At 52.3% G+C, this 24,243-nt stretch overlaps 1 protein-coding gene across 3 annotated transcripts in view; it reads left to right on the top strand.

Annotated features, from left to right (window-relative positions):
* ABCB9 (ATP binding cassette subfamily B member 9) overlaps positions 1–23,942 on the top strand; it is a 36,294-nt gene extending 12,352 nt beyond the window's left edge. For all 3 annotated transcript variants that reach the window (XM_020889809.2, XM_020889812.2, XM_020889813.2), the window contains 11 exons: positions 866–1,562; positions 6,965–7,079; positions 7,668–7,798; positions 8,699–8,904; positions 11,654–11,851; positions 13,127–13,255; positions 15,304–15,492; positions 15,981–16,154; positions 18,670–18,829; positions 20,370–20,506; positions 22,702–23,942. In XM_020889809.2, the coding sequence (XP_020745468.2) occupies positions 950–1,562; positions 6,965–7,079; positions 7,668–7,798; positions 8,699–8,904; positions 11,654–11,851; positions 13,127–13,255; positions 15,304–15,492; positions 15,981–16,154; positions 18,670–18,829; positions 20,370–20,506; positions 22,702–22,962 (2,313 nt within the window). In that variant the 5' untranslated portion in view covers positions 866–949 and the 3' untranslated portion in view covers positions 22,963–23,942. The remainder of the gene's footprint in view (positions 1–865; positions 1,563–6,964; positions 7,080–7,667; positions 7,799–8,698; positions 8,905–11,653; positions 11,852–13,126; positions 13,256–15,303; positions 15,493–15,980; positions 16,155–18,669; positions 18,830–20,369; positions 20,507–22,701) is intronic.
* The last annotated feature ends 301 nt before the right edge of the window (positions 23,943–24,243 follow it).

Raw genomic sequence — 24,243 nt, forward strand, 5'->3', positions numbered from 1 at the left:
CTCAGGCTGCCCCCCACCCACTGCCCCGTTCCCAGTTGCTCCGCACAACCACCCTTCCTGTTGCTCCATGCCTCTCTCCTCCTTTGGGGACTGGAGCTTTGCCCATTCTGCAGATGGGGCATCAGAGACCCTCAGGTCTCCTTGTCTCCCTCAAGCACATCAACACATTCCTACCTTAGGGCTCTCGCCATGTCTGTTCCACCTGTCCAAAATGCTTTTCCCCCAGGTATGCACATGGCAGACTCCCTCACCTCTTTCAGTCTTATTCAAGTGTTACCTTCACAGCAAAGTCTTCCCTGTACCCCCATTTAAAATTGCCCTCACATCCCTTACACCCAACTCTTCCCCCCAAGCCCTGTCTCTTAACACACTGTATCACTTACTTATTCTACTTATTGTCTGTCTCTGACATGAATGTCCCATCTCCTCAAGAGCAGGGATCTTTGTTACTTTGGTTCACAGTTAAATCCCCAGCACAAGGACTTCCCTGGTGGTCCAGTGGCTAAAACTTAGCGCTCCCAGTGCAGGGGGCCCAGGTTCAATCCCTGGTTGGGGAACCCAACCCACATGCCCCAACTAAGAGCTTCAATGCTGCAACTAAAAATCCTGCATGCTGCAACTAAGACCCGATGCAGCTAAATAAATAATTTTTAAAATCCTTAGCACAAAGAACAGAGTCTGGCCCACAGGGGGTACCCAATAAATATTCCCTGAATGAGTGGAACCTTCACCCTACCCCTGTGTAATTTGTCACTGTCATTTTATCGATGAAGAATCTGAGGCTCAGAGATATCAAGTGACTTCCTCAAGGTCACACAGCCAGCAAGCAACATGCCCTCACCCCTCACCCCACTGTTCCCTACAGGTCTGGCCTCGCCCCACAGACAATGGCCTTGCCCCCATGAGCTAGAGCCTGCCCCTCGGTGCCTGCCCACCCCTGGCCAGCAGGATGCAGCTGTGGAAGGCAGTGGTGGTGACCCTGGCCTTCATGAGTTTGGACGTCGGCATGACCACGGCCATCTACATCCTTAGCCACCTGGACCGCAGCCTGCTGGAGGACATCCGCCACTTCAACATCTTTGACTCGGTGCTGGACCTCTGGGCAGCCTGCCTGTACCGCAGCTGCCTGCTGCTGGGGGCCACCATCGGCGTGGCCAAGAACAGCACCCTGGGGCCCCGGAGGCTGCGGGCCTCGTGGACGGTCATCGCCCTCGTGTGCCTCTTTGGGGGCATCTACACCATGGTGAAGCTGCTGCTCTTCTCCGAGGTACGCAAGCCAGTCCGGGACCCGTGGTTTTGGGCCCTCTTCGTGTGGACCTACGTTTCACTCGCTGCCTCCTTCCTGCTCTGGTGGCTGCTGTCCACGGTGCAGCCAGACGCCAAGGCCCTTGGGCGGGGTGCCGGGGCCGAGGGCGAGGGTGAGGGCGAGGGCTTCCCTGGGGAGGACCGGCCCGCGCCCGAGCAGGCGTCCGGGGCCACGCTGCAGAAGCTGCTGTCCTACACCAAGCCCGACATCGCCTTCCTCGTGGCGGCCTCCTTCTTCCTCATCGTGGCGGCTCTGGGTAAGTGCCGGCCCGCGGGGCCTTGTGGGCACCCAGGGAATGTGTTAGGGGGGGTGTGACCAACTCTTCTTTCCTCTCAAGTTTTTTTTTTTTAATTTTATACAACTTTTAAAATTTTTACTTACTCATTTATTTCTGGCTGTGCTGGGTCTTTGTTGCTGTGCCGGCTTTTCTCTAGTTGTGGCAAGTGGGGGCTACTCTGGTTGCGGCGCGCAGGGTTCTCACTGCGCTGGCTTCCCTTGTTGCGGAAAACAGGTTCTAGGGCGCGTGCTTCAGTAGTTGTGGCTCCTGGGCTCTAGAGCACAGGCTCAGTAGTTGTGGCGCACGGGCTTAGCTGCTCCGCGGCATGTGGGATCTTCCTGGAGCAGGTATCTAACCCGCATCTCCTGCATTGGCAGGCGGATTCTTTACCACTGAGCCACCAGGGAAGCCCCATCCTCTCCAGTTTTAATATCTTCCTCCCATGGTTCAAACATCATGTTAAAACACAAAGGTAAACATTGAGAGTTTCACCCTAATTCTGCCCCTGACAACCCTAAATCCCCCTGCCCAGGCCTAACTACAGGAAATGGTTCCAGCAACTTCCAAGTGGGCAGGAAACCACTTTTATTCATTTCTTACATATGCCTCCAGTGTTTCTTTACCCAGCTGTAAGCAAAGGAGTGCACGTCTCTCTCCCCCCACCTTCTGCACTCTAGTCTACGTCTTGCTTTTCTCACTTAATATATCCTGGGGACTTTCCTGGTGGTCCAGTGGTTAAGATTCTGAGCTTCCAATGCAAGGGGCATGGGTTCAATCCCTGATAGGGGAGCTAAGATCCCACATGCTGCACTGTTGTTGTTGTTCAGCTGAAGTTTGTGTCTTGACTCTTTGCAATCCCATGGAATGCCAGGCTCTGTCCTCCACTATCTCCCAGAGCTTGCTCAAATTCATGTCCACTGAGTCAGTGATGCCATCCAATATCTCATCCTCTGCACCCCCTTCTCCTTTTAGCTGTGTTTCTCAGCATCAGGGTCTTTTCCAGTGAGTCTGTTCTTTGCATCAAGTGGCCAAAGTATTGGAGCTTCAGCTTCAGCATCAGTCCTTCCAATGAATATTCAGAGTTTATTTCCTTTAGAACTGACTTGTTTGATCTTGCTATGCAGTGCAGCCATATAAAACAATAACAACAATAATATATCCTAGAATTTTCCCAGTTAGTTCCTCATTTTGTTTTTGACTGCATAATACTCCACGGTGTGACTGTACCATAGATTATTTAGTCAATCTGTTGTTGGACTCTTAGGTTGTTTTGAGTCTTTTTTTTCTTTTTTTTAATACACATTTCCTATAAATGTGGGTATATCTAAAGAAGTTATCCTACAGATAAGTGGCATTTCTGGGTTCAAAGCATTTTTTATAATGAAGCAGAATAGAGCCATCAGGTTATGTAGTCTGTGATGAGCTTAAGTTGCATGATACTATCCTTAAGTTGCATGAAACACCTGTGTGTGTCCTGGTTGGTGATATAAATTGTATCTGCTACTCTGCATCTGGTCCAAATAGTTTGAAAGTACCACTTCAGAAACACAGTGGAGAGATGACATCACAGGGTGGAAACTCTATGGGTTCTGGGGGCAACAAGCCCCAGGTACCAATTCCATTCTTGCTCCAGGCCTGGCTTTGTGACCATGGGCGGGTGATCCAACCTTCCATAGCTTCACATCCTTCTTATGTGAAATAGGAATTGCTAGCATCCTTGTTCCAAGATGTTGTAAAGTTGGAATAAAGACAGAGAGGAGAGGGATGTCCCTGGTGATCCAGTGGCTAAGACTGAGCTTCCAATGCAAGAGTCATGGGTTCGATCCCTGATCAGGGAACCAAGATCCCACATGCCACAAGGCACAGCCAAACAAACAAACAAAAAGGACTGAGAGGAGGAGAGGTACAGAGTTTGCTACATACGGTAAGTACCCGGATGTTTGCTCCTGTGAGTCGTTACATATTTAACTCACAGAGGGACAGTCTGGGAGCAGCCACAAAGCCACAGTGATCTCAGAGAGGACTGGCGAGCCTTAGAGCCCATTTCCACGTACCAGCTGCCCTCTGTCCTCTCAGTTCCGGCCCCGTGACCGCTGTGTGATTTTAGGCACATCTTCTCGTCTGTAAAACAAGCATCTCAGCAGTTGTGAGGTTTAGTGAGCTCATACACGTAGGATGCCTTGGACAGCTCCTGGCACATAGAAAGCTCCCAATAAGTTTTAGTGGCCATGAGTATTGAGATGACCCCTTTTCATTTAACCAGACTGCTGGTGCTCCTTACACTATGAGGTCAGCGGTCTGCTTGTGAGCAGCCTACTGGGATTCTATTGACCCTGGTTCTTAGCCACAGCTTTGGTGACAAGCGAGTCCTGCGTCTACTCTGCTGCCTCCCCTAGCAGGCTTGGAGCCCCTTGGGGTCAGAGGTCAGGTCTGACACCTTCAGGACCCCCAGTACCTGGCATAGAATGAGACTCACTGAATAGATGGATGAGTGAATGAGTGAATGACCATCCTGCCCATGTTGGCAGTTGTCTCCCCCACGGCCTTTATTCCCCCACCTGCCAGGGTGCTATTGTCAGCTGTTGTGTGCTTAGGGAATACAGATGTCCTAAAATACAGCCAAGCAGATTGTGCCACAGCCTGTAGGGTTATGTTGAGGTCAAGGGCTTCAACTTGAGATCAGGCCCACAACTTTACTCATTATTTTATTTATTTATTTATTTTCATTATTTTATTTTTTTTTGGCCATCCCATGTAGCATGTGGGATCTTAGTTTCCTGACAAGGGATCAAAGCTGCACCCTCTGCATCAGAAGTGTAGATTTTTAACCACTGGACAACCAGGGAAGTCTCAGATAATTGTAGTCGAGTTTACTAACAGTGGCCAAACCTCAGTGTCTCATCTTGTAATTAGGGCTTTGTCAGGGTTTTGTGAATTTTTTTTTTTTTTGGCTGCACCGCAGGGCATCTTAGTTCCCTGACCGGGGATTGAACTTGTATCCCCTGCAGTGGAAGTGCAGAGTCCTAACCACTGAACCACCGGGTAAGTCCCAGGTTATTGTAAAAATTAAATGAGGTGAAGCACAGTGCCTGGCAAAACCAGGTACTTCATAAAAGTTAAATACTATGGCTATTGGGTTTCCCAGGTGGTGCAGTGGTAAAGAACCTGCCTGCCAATGCACAAGATGCATGTTCACTTCCTGAGGCGAGAGGATCCCCTGGAGAAGGGAATGGCAACCCAGTCCAGTATTCTTGCTTGGAGAATTCTATGGACAGGAGAGCCTGGCAGGTTACAGTCCATGGGGTTACAAAGAGTTGGACACAACTGAGCGACTGAGCACACACGTGTGCACACTATGATTAACAATTAGTTTTCAATCCGTAAGCATCCAGGAGGGCCCAGATTTTTCTGAAACCTTATAATCTAAAAGAAAAGCTGCCCATTATAGTAAAAAAAAAAAAAAAAAAGATTAATTTTAGTGTTGAGTATCTCCCATTGTGATTCTTTAATATGGATTTCATGGCAACCTAACTACAATAACCTTGGGCAAATGACTTAACCTTTCTGAGCCCCAGTTTCCTCATCTGTAAAATGGGGAGAATGATAATACTACACTTATAGGATTATTGGGAGGCATTTGAGACTTGAAAGAGATGAATGAGTCGCTATCTGGGGTAACAGTGGTCCAGGCAGAGGGAACAGCCTGTGCAAAGGTCCTGAGGCAGAAAGCTGCCTGATTATTGAAGGAAAAGCAGAGAGAGTTGAGGGAGAGTAGAAGATAGTAGCTCAGCACCAGGGCCAGTCGTGCAGGGGGTGTCAGCCACTGTGAGGATTTTGATCCAGGATGAGACGATCTGATTTGGGTTTCACAGGCTCCTGCTGTCTGCTGGGAGTGGAGAACAGATTGATGGGGACAAAGGTGGCAGCAAGGAGAACCAAGACTTTGTTGAGACCATCCAAAGGATGTTGACAAAGCTGGGTGGGTCAGCAAGAGGGAGAAGCAGCAAATTCTGAAAATATTTTCAAGGTAGAGCCGCAAGATTTGCTGGCAGACTGGAGAGTTTCACCTGGTTCTTGGGCAGATTCAACAAAAGAATTTGCCTACCTGCTTATTAGTTCAGCCTCCCACCCAGCAAGGGCTCCATGAACGTCTATGGTGGTTAATATCATCACTGGTGCTTGTTGGACCAAAAATTCTGCTGGAGCTCCTCAGGCCCTTTACTTCCCCATAGGTAAACTGAGGCAGAGATGCAGCTGAGGCAGAACTTCTGGCTGGAGACCCCATCTGGCCAAGGGCAGGGGAGATGAAGGCCAGCTTTGTAGCCTCCCTGTGGTTCCTGTGCCAAGACCAACAGAGGGCGCCAGAACCCCATGGAAGGCCTCACTGTCTTGGCTGAGCCAGTTGTGCAGAGCTGACTGGGGAGGGACCCACCAGACCTGCACAGGGTGCATGGATTGACTTTTATTGTGCACCTCCTCCATGCCTGGTGCTGACCCAGGCTGTGGCTGCTGGAAGAGCTGCAGTGAAAACTGGACACAGCCTGGTCTGACCACCTCCCATTTCATGTCCATCATTTCCATGAGAGCGGGCCATTCATTCCAAGTTATTGGGAGGGAAGGCACAAGGAATGAGCCCCCAGACTGGAAGCTGGTTTGGGTTTGAGTCCTGCCGTCCTCTTAATTGCTGTGTGATGCCAAGCAAGTTACTCAGCCTCTCTGAGTGCCCCATTCCACCTTAGTGAAATGGGGATGACATCTCTGCCAGATGCCCCTTTCCCCCTACCACACCCAGGATTGATGTGAAGACACAGTGAGACACATGGGTAAGAAATTATCTGGCAAGCTGTAAAGTGCCCCACCAAGAGGGGCGGGGTAGCAGTTCTAGCATTGCTCAGAAGCAGAACATCAACATCTTCTGAGCTTCTAGACTTTGGACTCTGAACCCTCCGGCAGAGAGAAGAAAGAAGTGAACTTTGGTGGCTGCCTGCCACCAATCGGTGGTGTGACTGGGTGAGCCTCAGCTCATCTTTTTGGCTCCACTTTCTTCATCTGTAAGATAGATGATAACAGGGTCACCTTCTGAGTCCTCTTGCAGAGGGGATGAACTATCACCCGGCAGCCCCGTGGCTCTGTGTTCTCCATGTCTGGGAGCCATGATTCATGATAACAGGACCCAGTCAGTATAGACTAAATAACACATTTAATGTGTTCCTGATCTCTGAAAAGAGGGGGCCCCCTCCCCACCCCTGCCTGGCTAATAAGCAGGAGTTTGCAGAGAGAGAAAACCCCACGAGTGGAATAAGCAGTGTGGGTAGTCTGGGGGCTTCCAGAGCCCCCTCCTGGCTGCAGACGCCCCCCTGAGCCTGCCCTGTCTCCGGCAGGAGAGACCTTCCTTCCCTACTACACTGGCCGGGCCATCGACGGCATCGTCATCCAGAAAAGCATGGAGCAGTTCAGCACGGCTGTCATCGTCCTGTGTGTGCTGGCCATTGGCAGGTAGCGACCCCCTGCCTGCCCCACCCACCAGGCCTGCAGTTGGGGGCGGGAATGGGGTAGCTCCTGAGAGGGGAAGGCGCCAGGAAGGCCCAAGAAATGCCCCTGGGGGTGGGCGGTGAAGGCCTGTCCCTCAGTTGGTTCCCATGGTAACCAACAACCCAGCTACTGGCTTAGTTCTGCCCATTCGGTTGAGCCCCACCCTAGAGCCACACCCCTCCTGTCCCTAAAAATAACTTCAGTCCTCGGGGTTCCCCTTTCGGCACCACCCCACCCCCAGCTATTTTCCAAGCAGGAAACAAGGGCCAGCTTTGTCTGTGCTGTTCTGGAAAGGCGAGAGGCCCGACGGGTGGAACTGGGCTCCTCGCCCGCAGTAAAAGAAGTCCCCCTGTGCCCTCACGTTGGGGGCTCCTTTTGGGAACAGGGTGACCCCCCAGCAGTGTCAGCCCCAGAGAGTGGGCTCAAGGTTGGGGTCCCTCGCCCCTGTGAAGGCCCTGGCCTGCCAGCACTGGGGAGGGAGCAGTGGGGGGGGCGGGGGTCAGTTGCCGGAAGGACGTCGTGCTATACATAACATCTCTTATCTGCAATTAGCTCATTTGCCGCAGGTATTCGGGGCGGCATTTTTACCCTCATATTTGCCAGACTGAACATTCGTCTCCGTAACCGTCTCTTCCGCTCGCTGGTGTCTCAGGAGACAAGCTTCTTTGACGAGAATCGCACAGGTTGGTCTTCCCAGGGGCCTTGGGTGACCTGGGGCTGGGCCCAGCCAGGTGGGCCTGCCCCACGTTGAGGATTTAAATGGGTGAATCAGTGCTTTCAGTCCTGCTGGCTCTCCCTGCCATCCAGTTCAGGGTGGGGATGCCCCTGGTGGCTGGCGTGGGCCTCCAGCCCCCCCCCCGAGCCCTGGGGAGCTGGTCCGAGGTTTTGCTGTGAGCTATGGCCACTCTAGGACCCTGGCCAGGCCATCCTGTCCCTGAAGCAACCAGGGCCTCACCTCCCACTAACTTGCGGGAAGCACATGGGCCAGGACTCCTCCGGCCCGTGGGGGTGAGCAGGGCAGGGGTACAGGACAGAACAGGGAGGCTGAGACCCAGTCTCTGAGGCAGCTCAGCTTGGGTGCAGGCCCCATTCCTGACTTCACCTCCCTGAGCCTCTGTTTTCTCCTCCATAAGATGAGAACAATTACAGGAGATGCCCCACGAGGGTTGTCAAGGTCTGAGCCCAGTATCCAGCCACCAGTAAGGGTTGGTCTGGTCCTCTCTCTTCCATAGCTCAGACTGTTATTACCATGAGGCTGAAGAGGGGAGTGACCCCTCTGCCAGTGACAGGGAGGGACCACGGGTTCGGCTCTGGCTCAGTCACGGACATGCTGTGTGGTGCTGAGCAAGACTCCCCCTCTCTGAGCCTCAGCTGCCTCCTCTGTGCTCTGGGAGATGCTGAAGCTGAAACCAGATGCTGGTGACAAGGGCTGGACTCTGAGCAGCCCTCAGGCTGTTGACTCACCCTGTCCCCCCTGCAACCCAGCCCAGAAGACGGGGAAGGTCCAAGTTCCCCAAGGGTCCCCCGCCCCCGCCCTCAGTGGCCCTGTTACTGCAGAGGGAGCTGAGAGGCCTGTGTTCCAGGGGACCTCATCTCCCGCCTCACCTCGGACACCACCATGGTCAGCGACTTGGTCTCCCAGAACATCAACATCTTCCTGCGGAACACGGTTAAGGTCACAGGTGTGGTGGTCTTCATGTTCAGCCTCTCGTGGCAACTCTCGTTGGTCACCTTCATGGGGTTCCCCATCATCATGATGGTGTCCGACATCTATGGCAAGTACTACAAGGTAGGCCCCGCCTGATCCCCACTGGGGTCTCCCCACCAGCAACTCTCAAATGATCCCTTAGGATGGGCTCAGAGGGCCACTGAGGGCTAGTGAGGGACTTGTCTTAAAACTGAGTTTGCATTCAGTCATTCATTCGTTCAGTCATTCAATAAATATTTATTAAGCACCTACTAAGTCCCAGGCACTGGGATACATCAATCAGACAGGACCCTTGTCCCCAGGGAGCTTATATTCTAATAGGAGAGCCAGCCAATAAATAGAAACAATAATAATGATGGAAATATATAATACAGTCATAGCTCAGTTGGTAAAGAATCTGCCTGCAATGCAGGAGACCCGGGTTCAATTCCTGGGTCGGGAAGATCCCCTGGAGAAGGAAATGGCAACCCACTCTAGTATTCTTGCCTGGAGAATCCCATGGACAGAGCAGCCTGGCAGGCTGCCCCCTGCAGTCCATGGGGTCATAAGGGTCGGACACAACTTAATGACTAGAGATACAATATAATGAAAGTTGGAGGAGATAAGGAGATAAATGAAATAGAGAGCATTGGGGTTGGTTGCAGTTTTATTTTATTTTTAAAGTTAAGTGTCTTTCTTTTGCTATCCTTTTTAAACATTTTTATTTATTTTGTTTTTGGCTGTGCTGCATCGTCATTGCTGCGCTTGGGCTTCCTCTTACTGCAGTGAGCAGGGACTGCTTTCTAGTTGTGGACGGGCTGCTCGTTGCGGTGGCTGCTCTTGTTGCAGGGCACGGGCCCTGGAGTGCAGGCTCAGCAATTGAGGTGCACTGGCTTAGCTGCCCCAAGACATGTGGGATCTTCCTGGACGACGGATGGAACCTCTGTCCCCTGCATTGGCGGGTGGATCCTTAACCACTGGACCCCCAAGGAGGTCCCAGGCTGCAATTTTAAATTGGTCTTTCTGAGAAGGTGGCCTTTGAGTAAAGAGGTGGACATATTGGGGAAGCTCGTTCCAAGCAGAGGGCAAAGCCAGTGCAAAGGCCCTGAGGTGGGAATGTGACTGACCTGTTTGAGGACCGCAGGAAGGCTGGTGAGGCCAGAACCAGGAGTGAGGAGAGAGCCGGGAGGTGGTGGGGGAGGGGTTAGATGGTATAGGCCTTTGTGGGAAGTTTGGGTTTCACTCTGAGTGCAAAGTTTGCTCTCTTTCTATAGAGTGTATGTTCAAGGTTGGGGCCGGGGGTGGAGGCGCTCAGGCCCCCATGATCGAGGCCCTCACCCACGATGCAGTGACGGGCAAGCAGCAGTTGCCTCCGGCTGCCTCCAGCGCTGCCTCTGTCAGAAGGATCAGCCTGTAAGCTAGGCCCCTGCCTCACCTTCCTTCTGCTTCCCACAGTGGTGGGTGCCTCTGAGCCCTCAGGGACCCAGGCTGGGTGCAGGCAGGTACAGGCAGCCTCTTCCCCAGTGATCCAGGCCTGAGGGGGACAGGGGCACTCCTGACCAGGGTGCTTGGACCCTGAGCTCCCCACTTGGTCAGGACCCTTAGTGCCCGTGACCTGAGGCCAGCACCTAAATGAATCCATTCCCCACAGCCCACTGTGTCACCCTCTTGCAGAGCCCAATCACCCAGGAGGGCCCTCTCCCCACCAGCTCTGGATCACTGGCCTCGCTGTTTTCGTTCCTGAGGAGAGAAAGTAAATATATGAGTTGGAGTCGGAGCAGTTTCCCTTCCACCCCACCCTTCCTGCCTTCCTGCCAGCCCCTGGGAGGGGCCAGGAAGCCCTGGAGCGCCCTGCATCACATCAGCCCTGCCTCTGTGCATACCTCAGGCTCCACCTTCAAGTTCAGGGGTGAGGCCTCAAGCAAGCCCTATTTAGGTCTCATACCTGTACCCCATGTGTAGGATACCATCATTGAGTCATCACCACAAGCCACACACATTGTCCACAGCCAGACATGACTCAAGGCAGTGTGGCTCCTCCCAAGGTGCCTGAGCCTGAGTACAGTGTGTGCTTCCGATGGCCTGGGCATGACTTGCAGGTCATGAGATATGCCAATGTAGGGGCCTCCTGGGCAGCCTTCCTGGCTGGTGTGAAGTTCTGAGTGTGGTAACTATCACAAAGCCTGAATAGCAAGGCCCAGGGACTGCTTCCAGAACTCTGTGGGCAGCAGTCCGGTGGTCATGTACTTGGAACCACTTCTCAGCCATCCATCCCCAGTTATAATCACACGATGTGGGCAGATTTCATAGCTCGTGGCCTCCACCACCATCTAGAACTCGGCTAAGAGTTCTGGAATCTCTGTGCCAACTTTTAGTCTCTCACATAATTTAGTGTATATTGCTGGATGTAAATGGTGCCTCCTTAATAGGGAGTGTTGCTTGTGCAGTATACAACCTGAACAACCATCCAGAGCATCCCTGCTCTTATGCCAGCTCAGGATCAGGTATCAAGACTCATTTTCTGAGAAGATTATGTATGGTCATGCCTAACTTCCGCTGAATACTAGAGATAACTTCATGATCAGCACCCCATCCCTCAGGAGATAGAGCCTCAGGAGCTCACCCCCAAAGCCCAGCTGGGGTCTGTTGTCTGAGCTCAGCAAATCATGCTTCTAGCTGATTCTAGGAGATGGGAGAGGAAGGGCAGCTAGGTCTCATCCCCTTGTCCCTGGAACTCCCTGCATAGATCTGACACCAACTAAAGACAGAAAACCCCGAGACCTGGGGCTCGGGCAGAGGGTGAGCCTGTCTGTTTTGAGGTCTCCTCCTCTGTCCCCACTCCCGCCCATAGAGGCTCTCCAAAGAGGTCCAGAGTGCTCTGGCCAGAGCCAGCAGCACAGCCGAGGAGACCATCAGCGCCATGAAGACAGTGCGGAGCTTTGCCAACGAGGAGGAGGAGGCGGAGGTGTACTCGCGGAAGCTGCAGCAAGTGTACAAGCTGAACAGGAAGGAGGCCGCAGCCTACATGTACTACGTCTGGGGCAGTGGGGTACGTGCCCCCAGCCTGGGCAGGTCTGACACAAAGATGGGGGACCCCTTGGTCAGGACATTAACCCAGGTCCCTGCATGCTGGTGTGACCCTTGACTTGGTCCTGACTTTCTGCTTGTCCTCAGAGGATCTTTCTGGAAAGAAATGTAGACTTCTGTGAATGTCCCCCCAGGACACACCCTCTTACCTCTCACCTGGGTGTGGGGTGGCCGGGCAGGAACTTTCTTTTCCCTGTTGGGGAGACACCCCTGCCAAGGTGGGAAGTCACCCCGAGGCCGCCTGGGGATCCGACCTGGGCGGCTTCCCAGCAGGTCCTAGAGCGTCCGGCTCACTCCCTGGGGATGCGTTCCAGCCCCTCCTGGAGAAGGAGCACGTGGGGCCTGTCGCTGTGTGCTGGCCACACCCGAGGGTGGGATGTCGGGGAAGAGCTGGGGTAGGCATGAGGAGGGTTTGGAATTTAGGGCAAGGAAGGAGCCGGTGGTCTACAGGCAAGCAGGGGATAAGGACCTTCTGGGACCTCCCCCACCCAGGGTAACCCCTCCTCAAAAGTGCCAGCCAGAGGGGAGAAAGGCCTGAAATCCAGCTAGTCGTCTCCTGATGGTCTGCCCACCAGCAAGGGTGCCTCTTGCTGCTTGTGCAGAGGCACCGTGGCCCAGCCGTGGGTCTAGTTCCGGCCCAGCATCGCTGGCTTGAAATAAGGAGGGCAGATGGGGACCCCGAGTGGGTTGTGTCATGGGTATGCAGGTTCCACTCCTCTCACAGACACTCCCCCAGCCCTGGAGGAGGCGGGAGGCAAGCACACCCCAGACAGCCCCTCCTTCCTGGTAATACAGACCTCGTCTGCTTGGCTGGGCGTGCTGTGTGACCTTAGCCAGAGGACTCAGCCTTTCTGAACCATGCTCTTCCCAATAAGGAGGAGACGAATAGCTCCAGTTTGGCCTCACTGAGGCGCTTAGGAACTCTGTGTGTGTGTGTACACGCCAGGGCCTGACAAAGAAAGCCTTGTTCCCAAGCAGGCTCATGGCCTGTTCCAGCAGGGGGCCTTTGCAGGGTCCCTAGTGGGGGCGGGGAGGGCGTGAGTGACAGAGGGGCACCAGCTTGTGGGAAGCCGTCCCTGCCGCTGGCTGCACTTGCAGTTTATGACTATGAGTGCAGAGTTCACAGCTGCTCTCACCTCCCCTGCAGCCCGTGGGGCGGGGAGACAGAGGGAATGGGGTTGTGGATCTGAGCCAAGGCCCGCCGTGAGTCAGACTCCGCTTTCCATCTGCCCTCCAGCTCACACTGCTTGTGGTCCAGGTCAGCATCCTCTACTACGGGGGCCACCTCGTCATCTCGGGGCAGATGACCAGTGGCAACCTCATCTCCTTCATCATCTATGAGTTTGTCCTGGGAGATTGTATGGAGGTGAGGGGCTGGCTGGGGAACGGGGGGTCCTGGGGAGGAGGGAGAGTTAAGGGGGAGGGATCTGAATGGGGGTGCTCCAGAGTCCGCAGGAGGTGGCATTTCTTTCTAAAGGACATGATAGTACCAACAAGGAGACTAACACTAACAGGAACTTTACGGAGCAGAGTAGCAGCAACAGAGAAAATTTCAGAAGATGCCCCTGAGCACCTGTACGAGGTCTCAGTGCTCCCCGGGTCCCCACTTCCCAGAAGAAGACGTTTGTAGGGGTTCCCAGTTCCAGGCCAGATGCTCTGATTTTATTTTAACCCACTTTAAAGAGTAGCTCTAAGGAAAAAGGACAGAGTGGGTTTGTTTTTTAAGTGGATTATGTGTTTATACACACACACACACACACACACACACACACACACATATACACATACACACACAAACATACAGTATTTCCATTTTATTTTAAAATTTATTTGGCTGTGCCTGGTCTTAGTTGCGGCATGCAGGATCTAATTCCTGGACCAGGGATTGAACCTGGGCCCCCTGCATTGGGAGCATGGAGCCTTGGCCACTGGAGCAGCAGGGAAGTCCTTGTAGATTAAGTCTTAATTTGGCTTCTCCCACCAGCAGGTCCTGAGATGAGGGAGCTGGGGAGCTTGTGCCTAAATTGCCATCAGTCACTTCCAGAGGATGCACAGAGTGAGGGTGTTAGTTCTCTGGTCTTAGCCCTCCAGCACTAAGGTAGAGCCTGTGTGTCCTGCAGTGATAAAAGCCCAAAGGTGTGGGGGTCAGGGGAGAGTTAGTGTCTTCTGCAGATGGCACTTTGCCCTAGCTGCGATCAGACTCGCAGTGTCATTTGAATCAACGTCAAGGAAGCCATGCTTCAGAAACATCCACAGCAGCAGGCAAAGATATCCAGTGTGGCATGGTTTATAACAGTGAAAAGTTAAATGCTTGTCAACCAGTGGTTGGGCAATACGGTATATCCATATGTCAGAAACAGTCCACCTGTGCTACGAAAACTAGGCAGCAGCCACAGGAGTGAGGCAGAGCTGTGTGCCCTGGTGCTCAGAGAACCCAAAGATACAGAATTAGTGAAAAAGCTCATCTCTGAGTCAGGGATGGTCTGATCTCATGGTTTTCTTCCATCTCAAAATTATTTAATTATGTACACGCATGTGTTTGTAAAAGCACAGAGAAAGGACTTGAAAGACATAGTACCCTGATAACCGGGACCACCTCTGGGATGAGGGATAGAGGACAATGTCTACACAGCACTTGTATCTTAATATGAGTAATTATATCTGGAAGTTAACAGCTGTGGTGGATTGAGGGCTTCCTATGTGCTGAGTACTGTCTTCACGGAACCATGATACCGGTAGTAATATTACCCCCATTTCATCAACCAGGACCCGCAGTCACAGGTCCTAAGGGCCTGAACTCAGGAGCCAGAATGCCTTGGTTCGAATCCTGGCTCTGCCACTTCTCCATCTGTGTGACCCGGGGGAAGTTACTTGAGCACTCTGTGCTTCGGTTTCCTTATCACCACAAAGGAGCTAATGATAGCAGCTACCTCATAAGATATATATGTACTCAGTAAAATAAGTCATTATTCACATTTATACTTGTGTATATTTTTACCCAAGGAACTGTATAGTATAAATTTAGGGCCGTTTTTATCATTGAAATTTAAAAATTCTGTGGCAGCTGAAAGAGGAAGGTCTAATTCCTATTCTGCTGCATTCTGGCTTCTCTGCGATTCCATTTCTTCTTCTGAGGGGGTGATAACACCTACCCTGCTGGACAGTGGTGAGGTTTAGCTGTAACACATAAAGCATCAGTATTTTTTATCGCTCTCTTCAGTTTTTGCATTATCGTGCTGGTCTGCTGTACCAGCAAGTGGGGCTCCGATGGCCTCCTGTGACCGTGCCCCGCCCCCAGAACTGCTGCTGTGTTCTTGCTCTCTCTGCACCCCCTTCATCCCTCTGGCACCATGGAGGGGGGACCTAGGATTGGGGTGTCAGTGGGTCAGGAACGTGTTTCTCCTCCCCCCACAGTCCGTGGGCTCTGTCTACAGCGGCCTGATGCAAGGAGTAGGGGCCGCTGAGAAGGTGTTCGAGTTCATTGACCGGCAGCCAACCATGGTGCATGACGGGAGCTTGGCCCCTGACCACCTGGAGGGCCGGGTGGACTTCGAGAACGTGACCTTCACCTACCGCACTCGGCCCCACACCCAAGTCCTGCAGGTGAGAGAGGGCCCGAGGCCCCCCATCACTACCTGCCATCAGCCTGTCCCTCCTCCCATCTCTCTCGCACCTCCTACAGGCCAGGCCTGGCAGTGCAGCCGAGAATGCGAAAAGCAGAGTCCCTCCACTCCTGGAGTTGGGCTCTAGCTGGGGAAGGCAGAGCATTAACAAAAGGATTCCAGAAGTGCTAGGAAGGCAGTAAATCGGGGTGGTCTGCAGAGATGGTATTAATAGTCCAAGAGGGCTTCTCGGGGGAGGTGATTTTTGATCTCGGACCTAAACAAGGAGCAGGAGCCAGCCAATGGCTCTCTGCAGCAAGAACATTCCAGGCAAAGGAGACAAGAATAAAAGTGCTGTCAAGGCCTAGAAAGGAGAGCCTTCTGGGGGCGGCGGCAGTGGGGCAGGCTGGGAAGGGTGCCCAGGGCCTCTAAGACCAGAGCCTCTGAGTGAGCCTGCGGCCCTGCCTTATGTCTGCGTGTTCCTTGCAGAACGTGTCCTTCAGCCTGTCCCCAGGAAAGGTGACTGCACTTGTGGGGCCGTCGGGCAGTGGGAAAAGCTCGTGCGTCAACATCCTGGAGAACTTCTACCCCCTGGAGGGGGGCCAGGTGCTGCTGGATGGGAAGCCCATCGGCGCCTATGACCACAAGTACTTACACCGCGTGGTAGGTGCACAGGCCTTTGCCGCCCTCCTTCGCCCTTTCCATTTGACCTTCTCTCGAGAGTACTAACAGATGCAGGTGAGAGGGCGCAGGATACACACACAGTTCAAAGGATTATCACTGGGATTTCCCGGGTGGTCCAGTGGCTAAGACTCTGTGCTCCTAATGGAGGGGGCCCAGGTTTGATGCCTGGTCAGGAAACTAGATCCCACATGCTGTTACTAAGACCCAATGCAACCAAATAAAATAAATAAAATATATTTTTTTTTAAAAAGGGATTACCACCAATGAAACACCACCCAGTTCAAGAAATAGAACATTCCAGCACTCCAGAAGCGCCCCCCCACCGCCCCACTCCATGTGCCCCTTCTTTTTCTCCCAAGAAGCGCCATCTCACCCATAATCATCATTTTCTTGCTTTCCTTTTGTTCTTTCCATCGCTGTGTGCCTCCCCAGACAGCGCAGCTGTGTTTTGCTAGTTTTGAACTTCATCTGACTGGAGTCATAACATGTGTATTCTTTGTGTCTTGTTTCCTCCACTCAGCGTTATTTGTGAGTTTTCCAGGTTGAGGCTGTGTTTGTAGTTCCTTCATTTTCATTGCTGGGAGATAATCCACTGTGTAAACATGTCACAGTCCATTTACACATTCTGTTTCTTGATGGATATTTGGGGGTGTTTCCTGTTTTTCTAATATTAGCAACAATATTGATATGGACAACACTGATACTGTGTGTCCTGGTATGCACAGGTGGGGTGGATGTCTATCCTCAGCTCTAGTAATTCCTGCCATTAAGGTGGTTTACATTTTTCTTTTTTTAACTTTACAGTCCCACCAGCAGTGAATGAGAGTTCAGGTTTTCCACATTTAAATTATCTCCAGTACTTAATGGAGGCTATTCATGACCTTACAATTTTTGGTAATCTTCTCAGGTGCACTCAACATCTGCTTCTGAGCTGGTATAAGAGCAGGGATGCCCTGGATGGTTGTTCAGGTTGCACATTATGAAGGAAACACCAACTTCTAAGCAGACACCCTTTACATCATCTACAGACATTAAGTTATGTGAGAGCCTGGGTTGGCACAGAGATTCCAGAACTTCCAGCTAGTTGTAGATGCTGGTGGTGGCCACAGATTGTGACATCTTCCCACTCATGTGTATATAACCATGGGTAGATGGTGAAGAAGTGGTCCCAGGTCAGAGTTCTTGAAGTGGCTCCTGGACAGAACTGTTTCAAGCTTTGCAATAGTTAACATGCTCAGATACTTAATCTCAGATAACTAGTATCAGTATCTGTAACCAGTTGGTGAGTATCTGGAGGTAGTTCATTGAGGTCTTTTGCATTTTCCTGGTGACTAAAGATTTTAAGTCCTTTTTCATATGTTTCTTGGAGTTTTGGATTTCCTCTTTTGTGAGTATCCTCTGTTTAAATTTTTAATTTTCATAAACCCAAAGCAGTAGAACTCAACCATCTAACTATATTCTCATATTTTCAGAGAATTTTATAACAAACACGTGAGAATTCCCTCCACCTCACCTTTTGAATTCCACCCCATGGCACGATCCAGCATTATCAGTTTAGTCAACATCCTTTCCTTTCCAATGTGTTTCCCATCTTTATATAAGCATATCTACATATAAAGGCTTCCCTGATAGCTCAGCAGGAAAGAATCTGCCTGTAATATAGGAGTCACAGGAGACATGGATTTAATCCCTGAGTCGGGAAGATCCTCAGTTGAAGGAAATGGCAATCCACTCTGTTATTCTTGCCTGGAAGATCCCACAGACAAAGGAGCCTGGTGGGCTACAGTCCATGGGGTCGCAAAGAGTCAGACATGGCTTAGCAACTAAACAGCAGCAGCAACAATATATAAAGGCACGTACACTTTTTTAAAACAGAAATAGAATCGTGATGTATATTGCAGCTTGATTTTATAGGTGCACTGTAATAATTTAATCGATCCTCAATTTATGGACAATTAGATTTTTTTTCTTTTTCCTTTTTTGCTATTTATAGTATTGTAATGACATCCTCCAACTACAAACAAATTCCTAAAGCTGGGACCCTGAGACAATAGCTCCTTTCTGTTGGTCTCTAGAAGGGAGGGGGCAGCAACCAGGGCGGTCCCTGTGGCCTCGGCCTGCTCTGGCCTCTTGCTTCTTGCCATGGACAGACTCGCAGAGTCACACTCCACACTCTGTCACTTTCTTTTCTTCCAGGTCAGAGGCAGCCAATGAGCTCTGTCTCGGAGGTCAGGGAACTTGGCTGAGCCCGGAGCGGCAAGCTTAGCGGGGCCCCCAGTGTGTTGGTCAGGGAGGCTGAGGGCTTGTGCAGAAAGTGGACTCCACTGTTTGGAAAGAAGAGAGGTCACTGGATGCAGCAGCCGGCCATGGGCCCTGATCAGATTTCAGACTTGAGGCCCCAGGCATCAGCCAGGCCTGGGGCTGGTGAGGTTCCTGGCGACAGCTGGACTGGCACGTTCCCGGCCTCCCATGCCCCATCCTTCCTCCTCCACAGATCTCCCTGGTGAGCCAGGAGCCAGTGTTGTTCGCCCGCTCCATCACAGACAACATCTCCTACGGCCTGCCCACTGTGCCCTTCGAGACAGTGGTGGAGGCTGCCCAGAAGGCCAACGCCCACGGCTTCATCATGGAGCTGCAGGACGGCTACAATACAGGTACAGGGCTCAGAGCATCGCCTCCACTGTGCCCGGAGGTCCGTCCTCAGGGATTCAACCCTCTGAGTTATGCGTTGCCCTCTGCCAGCTACTGTTTATTATTTCAGGTGAAATCCACATAACATAAACTTAAGTGTTTTTAAATATTTATCTATTTATTTATTTGGCTGCATTGAGTCTTGGTTGCAATACTTGGGAGCTTTTGTTGTGGCTCTCAGGCTTAGTCACCCCACAGCATGTGGGATCTTAGTTCCCCAACCAAGGATCAGACCCATGTCCCCTGCATCACAAGGCGGATTCTTAACCCCTGGACCACCAGGGAAGTCCCTAAACTTAACTATTTTAAAGTGAACAATTCTGTGCTTCTACTGCAGGGGGCATGGGTTTGATCCCTGGTCAGGGAACTGAGATCCCACATGCCTTGTGGTGCAGCCAAAAATGAATAAATAAATCAAACACTTCAGTGGCACTTAGTACATTCACAGTGCTTTAAAACCACCACCTCAATTTAGTTCCAAAACATAATTATTTTAAAATGGTATATATATTATTTATAGTTACTTTATGTGAATAAGTAATTTAATGAGTTGAACAATATATTAACTTATAGATTTAATTTAACGTATTTTAAATTTTTAACTCTTGCAGTGGGGCTATTCACACAGTTCAAGATGAAAAGATTAGACCTAACTATGTCCAGTGAAAAGTTTCATTTCATCCCAGTCTTCACTACCAGTTCCCTCTGGCCCCCACCAAAGCTTCTTTCATTAATTTCTTACATGTCATTTTGGAGTTTCTTTATGCAAATATGAGTATGTGTTTTTAGTTCCTCCCACCCATCTACAGAAAAAAAAAAAAAAGTACCTTATATTCTGCACCTGGTTTTTTTAAATGATACCTTTTTTTCCATATTGATACCTAGAAAGCTACTTTTTTTTTTTTTTTAGCTACTGCACAGTATTCTATTGTGTGGCTTTATAATACTTTCCTTAAAAATAACTGATTTCCTCAGTTTCCTTTGATAGACAGCTTGTATTGTTTTTTTGGTTTGGGGGTTTTGTCATTTTCAGTTAACAGTGCTGTGAGTCACAGCGCAAGTAAATGAGCAGGAAATATTCCCAGAAGTGGGTTTGCTGGTCCAGGGGTTATGTGTCTGTAACTGTGGTCTGTGCACTCACGCAGCACAACCTGACACAGGGGTCTCAGCAGCTGCACCCCAGGGAGACTCGGGGTGCCCTTTGCCCTCAGCCACCCCAGCACACTATGTTCTCAAACATTTGGAGTTTTGCCAGATTCATAGGTAAAAGTTGGCATCTTGGTACCAGCCGCACACAGTCGTAATTTGCTTGCCCCTTATGACCAGGAAGGAGGAGCATTGCTCCATGAGGTTTCCAGCCAGTGGCCCTGTCAGCCCCACCTTTCCCGGGGAGCAGAGCTCCCGTGGCAGAAGGGAAAGGAGAGGCAAGGGATTGCTCGTCCTTCCCCGAGGGCCACCCAGCCTCCCCTCCCATTCACTTGCACCTGTGCCTCCGCCCCGCAGAGACAGGGGAGAAGGGTGCCCAGCTGTCCGGGGGCCAGAAGCAGCGGGTGGCCATGGCCCGGGCTCTGGTGCGGAACCCACCCGTTCTCATCCTGGATGAAGCCACCAGTGCCCTGGATGCAGAGAGCGAGTATCTGGTGAGTTGCGGGGTGGCAGGTGATGCTGGAGCAGGGCGGGTGAAAGGTGCTGGGAAGGGCTCAGGGTAGCTGTAGGGACTCTCCCAGGCCATCAGCTTCCTGGATTAGGGTGTTCTGGAGCTGAGGGGAGAGAGCGGGGATGGAGGAGACCCAGGGCGTGGCCACTCAGCCCAACCTCAGGGCTCTAGGTGTTGAAACCAAATGCACTTGGGTTCGAGTCAGGAGATGTGGGCCCTGGATTAGGAGCTTCGCCCTGGAGCTCATAACCTGAGTGTCTCTCTTACTCCAACTCTCATGTCATTGAGAGGCCCACAGTGTATTTGAAGCAGACTTAGCTACCCCCATCTTGCCATGGAACCATTCATTTATCACACGGTATTTAATGCCCACCTCCTGGGCACCAGGCACTGTTCTGGGTGCCAGGGTCACATTGGCCCCTGCCCCCAAGGTGTTTCCAGTCCAGGGTGAGAGACAGATCACAAGGAGACAAGGGTGAGTGTGCCCCGGGGCCTGTACTGTGTAGAAAATGAAACAGTCGTGTGATGGAGAGGTTGAGAAACATGGCTGGCCATTAGTTAAAGCTGGGAAAACACATTTTATCCAGTAGCTAAGAAAGCAGGGAAAAGAGCTGAGGTCTGTCTAGGATTTGTGCAGGGGTGATGATGGTGATGGGGCAGCCATTTCAAAGGGAGACTGAGGACGTAGGGAAGAGGCGGGAGCAGGGGTCAGGGGAGACTCACAAAGAGCTGGGAGCTGATGGACAGTTGGCAACCACTCAAGTCTGGGAGATGGGGCCCTATCCTTCCGATGATTACATTTCAAAGGGATGACAGAGAGAGACATTCCTGAGCTTTAGGAGACTTGCATATGTATCTCCAGGCGACAGAGGAAGGTGTGACAACTCTAAGCCCCTTTTGGTAAGTGCTCTAAGAGAGGGAGTTCCGCCACCCGCCGCCCAGCATGTGTTGGTTAGGACACTCAGTTCTCCTGGCAGCGTTTAGGGGCTGGGGTCATCCCAGGGACAAGGCTTTGCCCCTGCAGGAGCCCTGCTGGAATGTGGCTGTCTTAGTGCAGGGTTCAGATGGGGTCACACCTGCCCAGAATTCATGTGCAGAACCAGGGCCATCAAGTAGCTATTGAGCTGAGACCAGAAGGGAAAGGAGCCAGTCAGGGGGATCTGGGAAGAGGGGCAATGCGGGCAAAGGCTCAGAGCAGGTCCACAGCCAACCCCCAAGGTCAGCATGGTTGATGGTGGGGGTTGGGCATGGTGAGATCAGGACAGAGTCATTGTGGGTACACCAGCTGTTCAGGCCCTGGGAAGGGGTTTGGATTTTTTGTTTTTTTTTGTGTTTGTTTTTTTCTTTTTTTAGAGTAGGTTTACGTTTAAAGAAAATTGGACAGAAAGTACAGAGTTCCTGTATATACTCCTCCCCCCAAACAATGTCACCTGTTATTAACATATTACATTAGCAGTATTAGTTCCCATTGAAAATTGGTATTAGTGCATTGTTACTAACTCAAGGTCACCATTCAGGTCTCGGGTCCCTTTGTATTGTGAATTCTATGGGTGTTAACAAACACAGGATGTCATGTTATGCAGAAGAGTTTCATGGCTCAAAAATTCCCCCCAGGAGTTTGGGGTTTATCCTAAATAGGACTAGAAGCTCTTGGAGGGCTTGGAGCACGAGTTCAACAAGAACTGATTAAAAGTATTAAATCCACATGGGGAGCGGGTCAGGAAAGTTGCCGGGATCCAAGCGAAAAGGAACAGTGGCAGAGGTGGAAAAATGGAGCAGAGAGACCCTGGGGAGATGGGGCGACAGGATTTGCTGATGAGCCAATTTGTGGGGTGAGGGAAGGATGGAGGAAGCAGGTGATGCTGGTTTTGTTGGCATGAGCTCTGAGGCTGACGGTGAGACCATTAGCCAAGGCCAAGGCTAGGGGAAGACCATGTCGGGAGCCCTTCCGTCATTCACCGAGTGCTGCCCCATGTCAGGCTCTGAGCTCTGTCCCCCAAGGACATGAAACTCAGGAAGCAGGTCCTGTGCAAGCCCTCGCTTTACAGGCGAAGAAGCCCCAGAGAGGCTGAGTGTCCGTGGGATGTGGTGGACCCGGGATCTGAGCCAGGCCTGAGCGGGGTGGTGGGCGGCGGCGGCGGCAGCGGCGTGTGAGCCGGTGCCCTCCTGTGTCCGCAGATCCAGCAGGCCATCCACGGCAACCTGCGGAAACACACGGTGCTCATCATCGCGCACCGGCTGAGCACGGTGGAGCGGGCGCACCGCATCGTGGTGCTCGACAAGGGCCGCGTGGTGCAGCAGGGCACACACCAGCAGCTGCTGGCCCAGGGTGGCCTCTACGCCAGGCTGGTGCAGCGACAGATGCTGGGGCTTGAGCCCGCCGCGGACTACACAGCCGGCCACAGGGAGCCGCCGGGCAACGGCAGTCACAAGGCCTGACCGCAGGGCCCCGCCTCTCCCGGTGGGGCAGAGGCCCCGGAGCCGGCCTGGCAGAGGTGCCCACGGGGGCCCCCCATCACGGCCACCCCCACTGCCCTCTGAGCCCAAGCCCACGGCACTGGAGGGGGTGGGCCAGCTGCCCTGCCCCGAGAGTCACCGCTTCCTGCATCTCTTCCCCGGGTCCCTGCCCTGTTTCCTGGGCCACCACCGGCCCCCTGCTGCCATGAGCCACCCTGGCCAGTCTGGGCACGGAGACACCACTGGTCTCTCGGGCTGGTCTCCCGAAGCTTATAGGCGAAGGTAGAACTACCTTTTTAAACCAAGATCTTAACCAGGATTTTTTACTGCTTGGTTCAATGGCCCCCATCAACTCCTAGATTTCAAAAACATTTTTCTAATTGGGAGTAATGATGGGCAAGGTCCCTGAGATGTTCTGGACACTTCTGAGCCGGGAATGAATGACCCTTCTCCCTAGAGCCTGGGGGGATGTCAGGGAGAGCTGGGCCTCTGCTGTTTGCCCCTGGAGAGAAGGGGCTTCCCAGGCCCTGTGGTGGTGGGAACACGGCGGGGTGGGGGGACTTCCTGTCTTGCCCTCTTCCCAACTTCGTGAGTCAGGCCAATGGTGGGCGGGGAGTGGAAGGCGCCTGCCTGCCCATCACCCCCCAAATCTAAGCCAGTCTCACTGTGAACCACTACAAACCTTAACTAGGGGAGTGAGGGGCTGGCCAGGCCTGGCGGAGCCTTGGGGGGTCCCTGGCCCAGCGCCCAGCTTGAGCCCCTCCCGCTGGCTTGTCCCTCCCTGCGCCCTCTCCCCTGGCTGGCAGCCCCCTCCCCACATCCGCCCCGCCTCTCTGCCGTTCTGAGGCTCTCTGGACGTCTAGGAGTCCGGTGCACAGGACGCTGGCAAAGCCCAGGTCTGGCTTTGTAGTGGGGTTGCGAGATGTTGGGAGAACCCGGTCAATAAAGTATACTACCTCTCACCCCTGACCTCTGACCTCTTTCTGGGCCATCTGCCTCATCGCCTGGTTAGGTTTCTCCATCAGGCCCTGCCTGGTGTAATTGTGGAGAGACTCTGGGTGGTCTAGGGCCTCCCCGCATCCAGTGTCCGGGTGCCCTTCACATCCCCAGGACCCCCAGTGCAGACATTCGCGTCCATCCATCTGTCTCCATGGGGCTTGTGCAGGATAACAGACCAGTCTCCACTAAACCCCCAGGATCCTCTGTGCCTCCTGGGAAAGCCAAAACCCAGCAAATGCCACCTGTTTTTTTTCTATCAGGGAC

This window comes from Odocoileus virginianus, chromosome 12 (genome assembly GCF_023699985.2).
Source record: "Odocoileus virginianus isolate 20LAN1187 ecotype Illinois chromosome 12, Ovbor_1.2, whole genome shotgun sequence".
NCBI classification, from domain to species: Eukaryota; Metazoa; Chordata; class Mammalia; order Artiodactyla; family Cervidae; genus Odocoileus; species Odocoileus virginianus.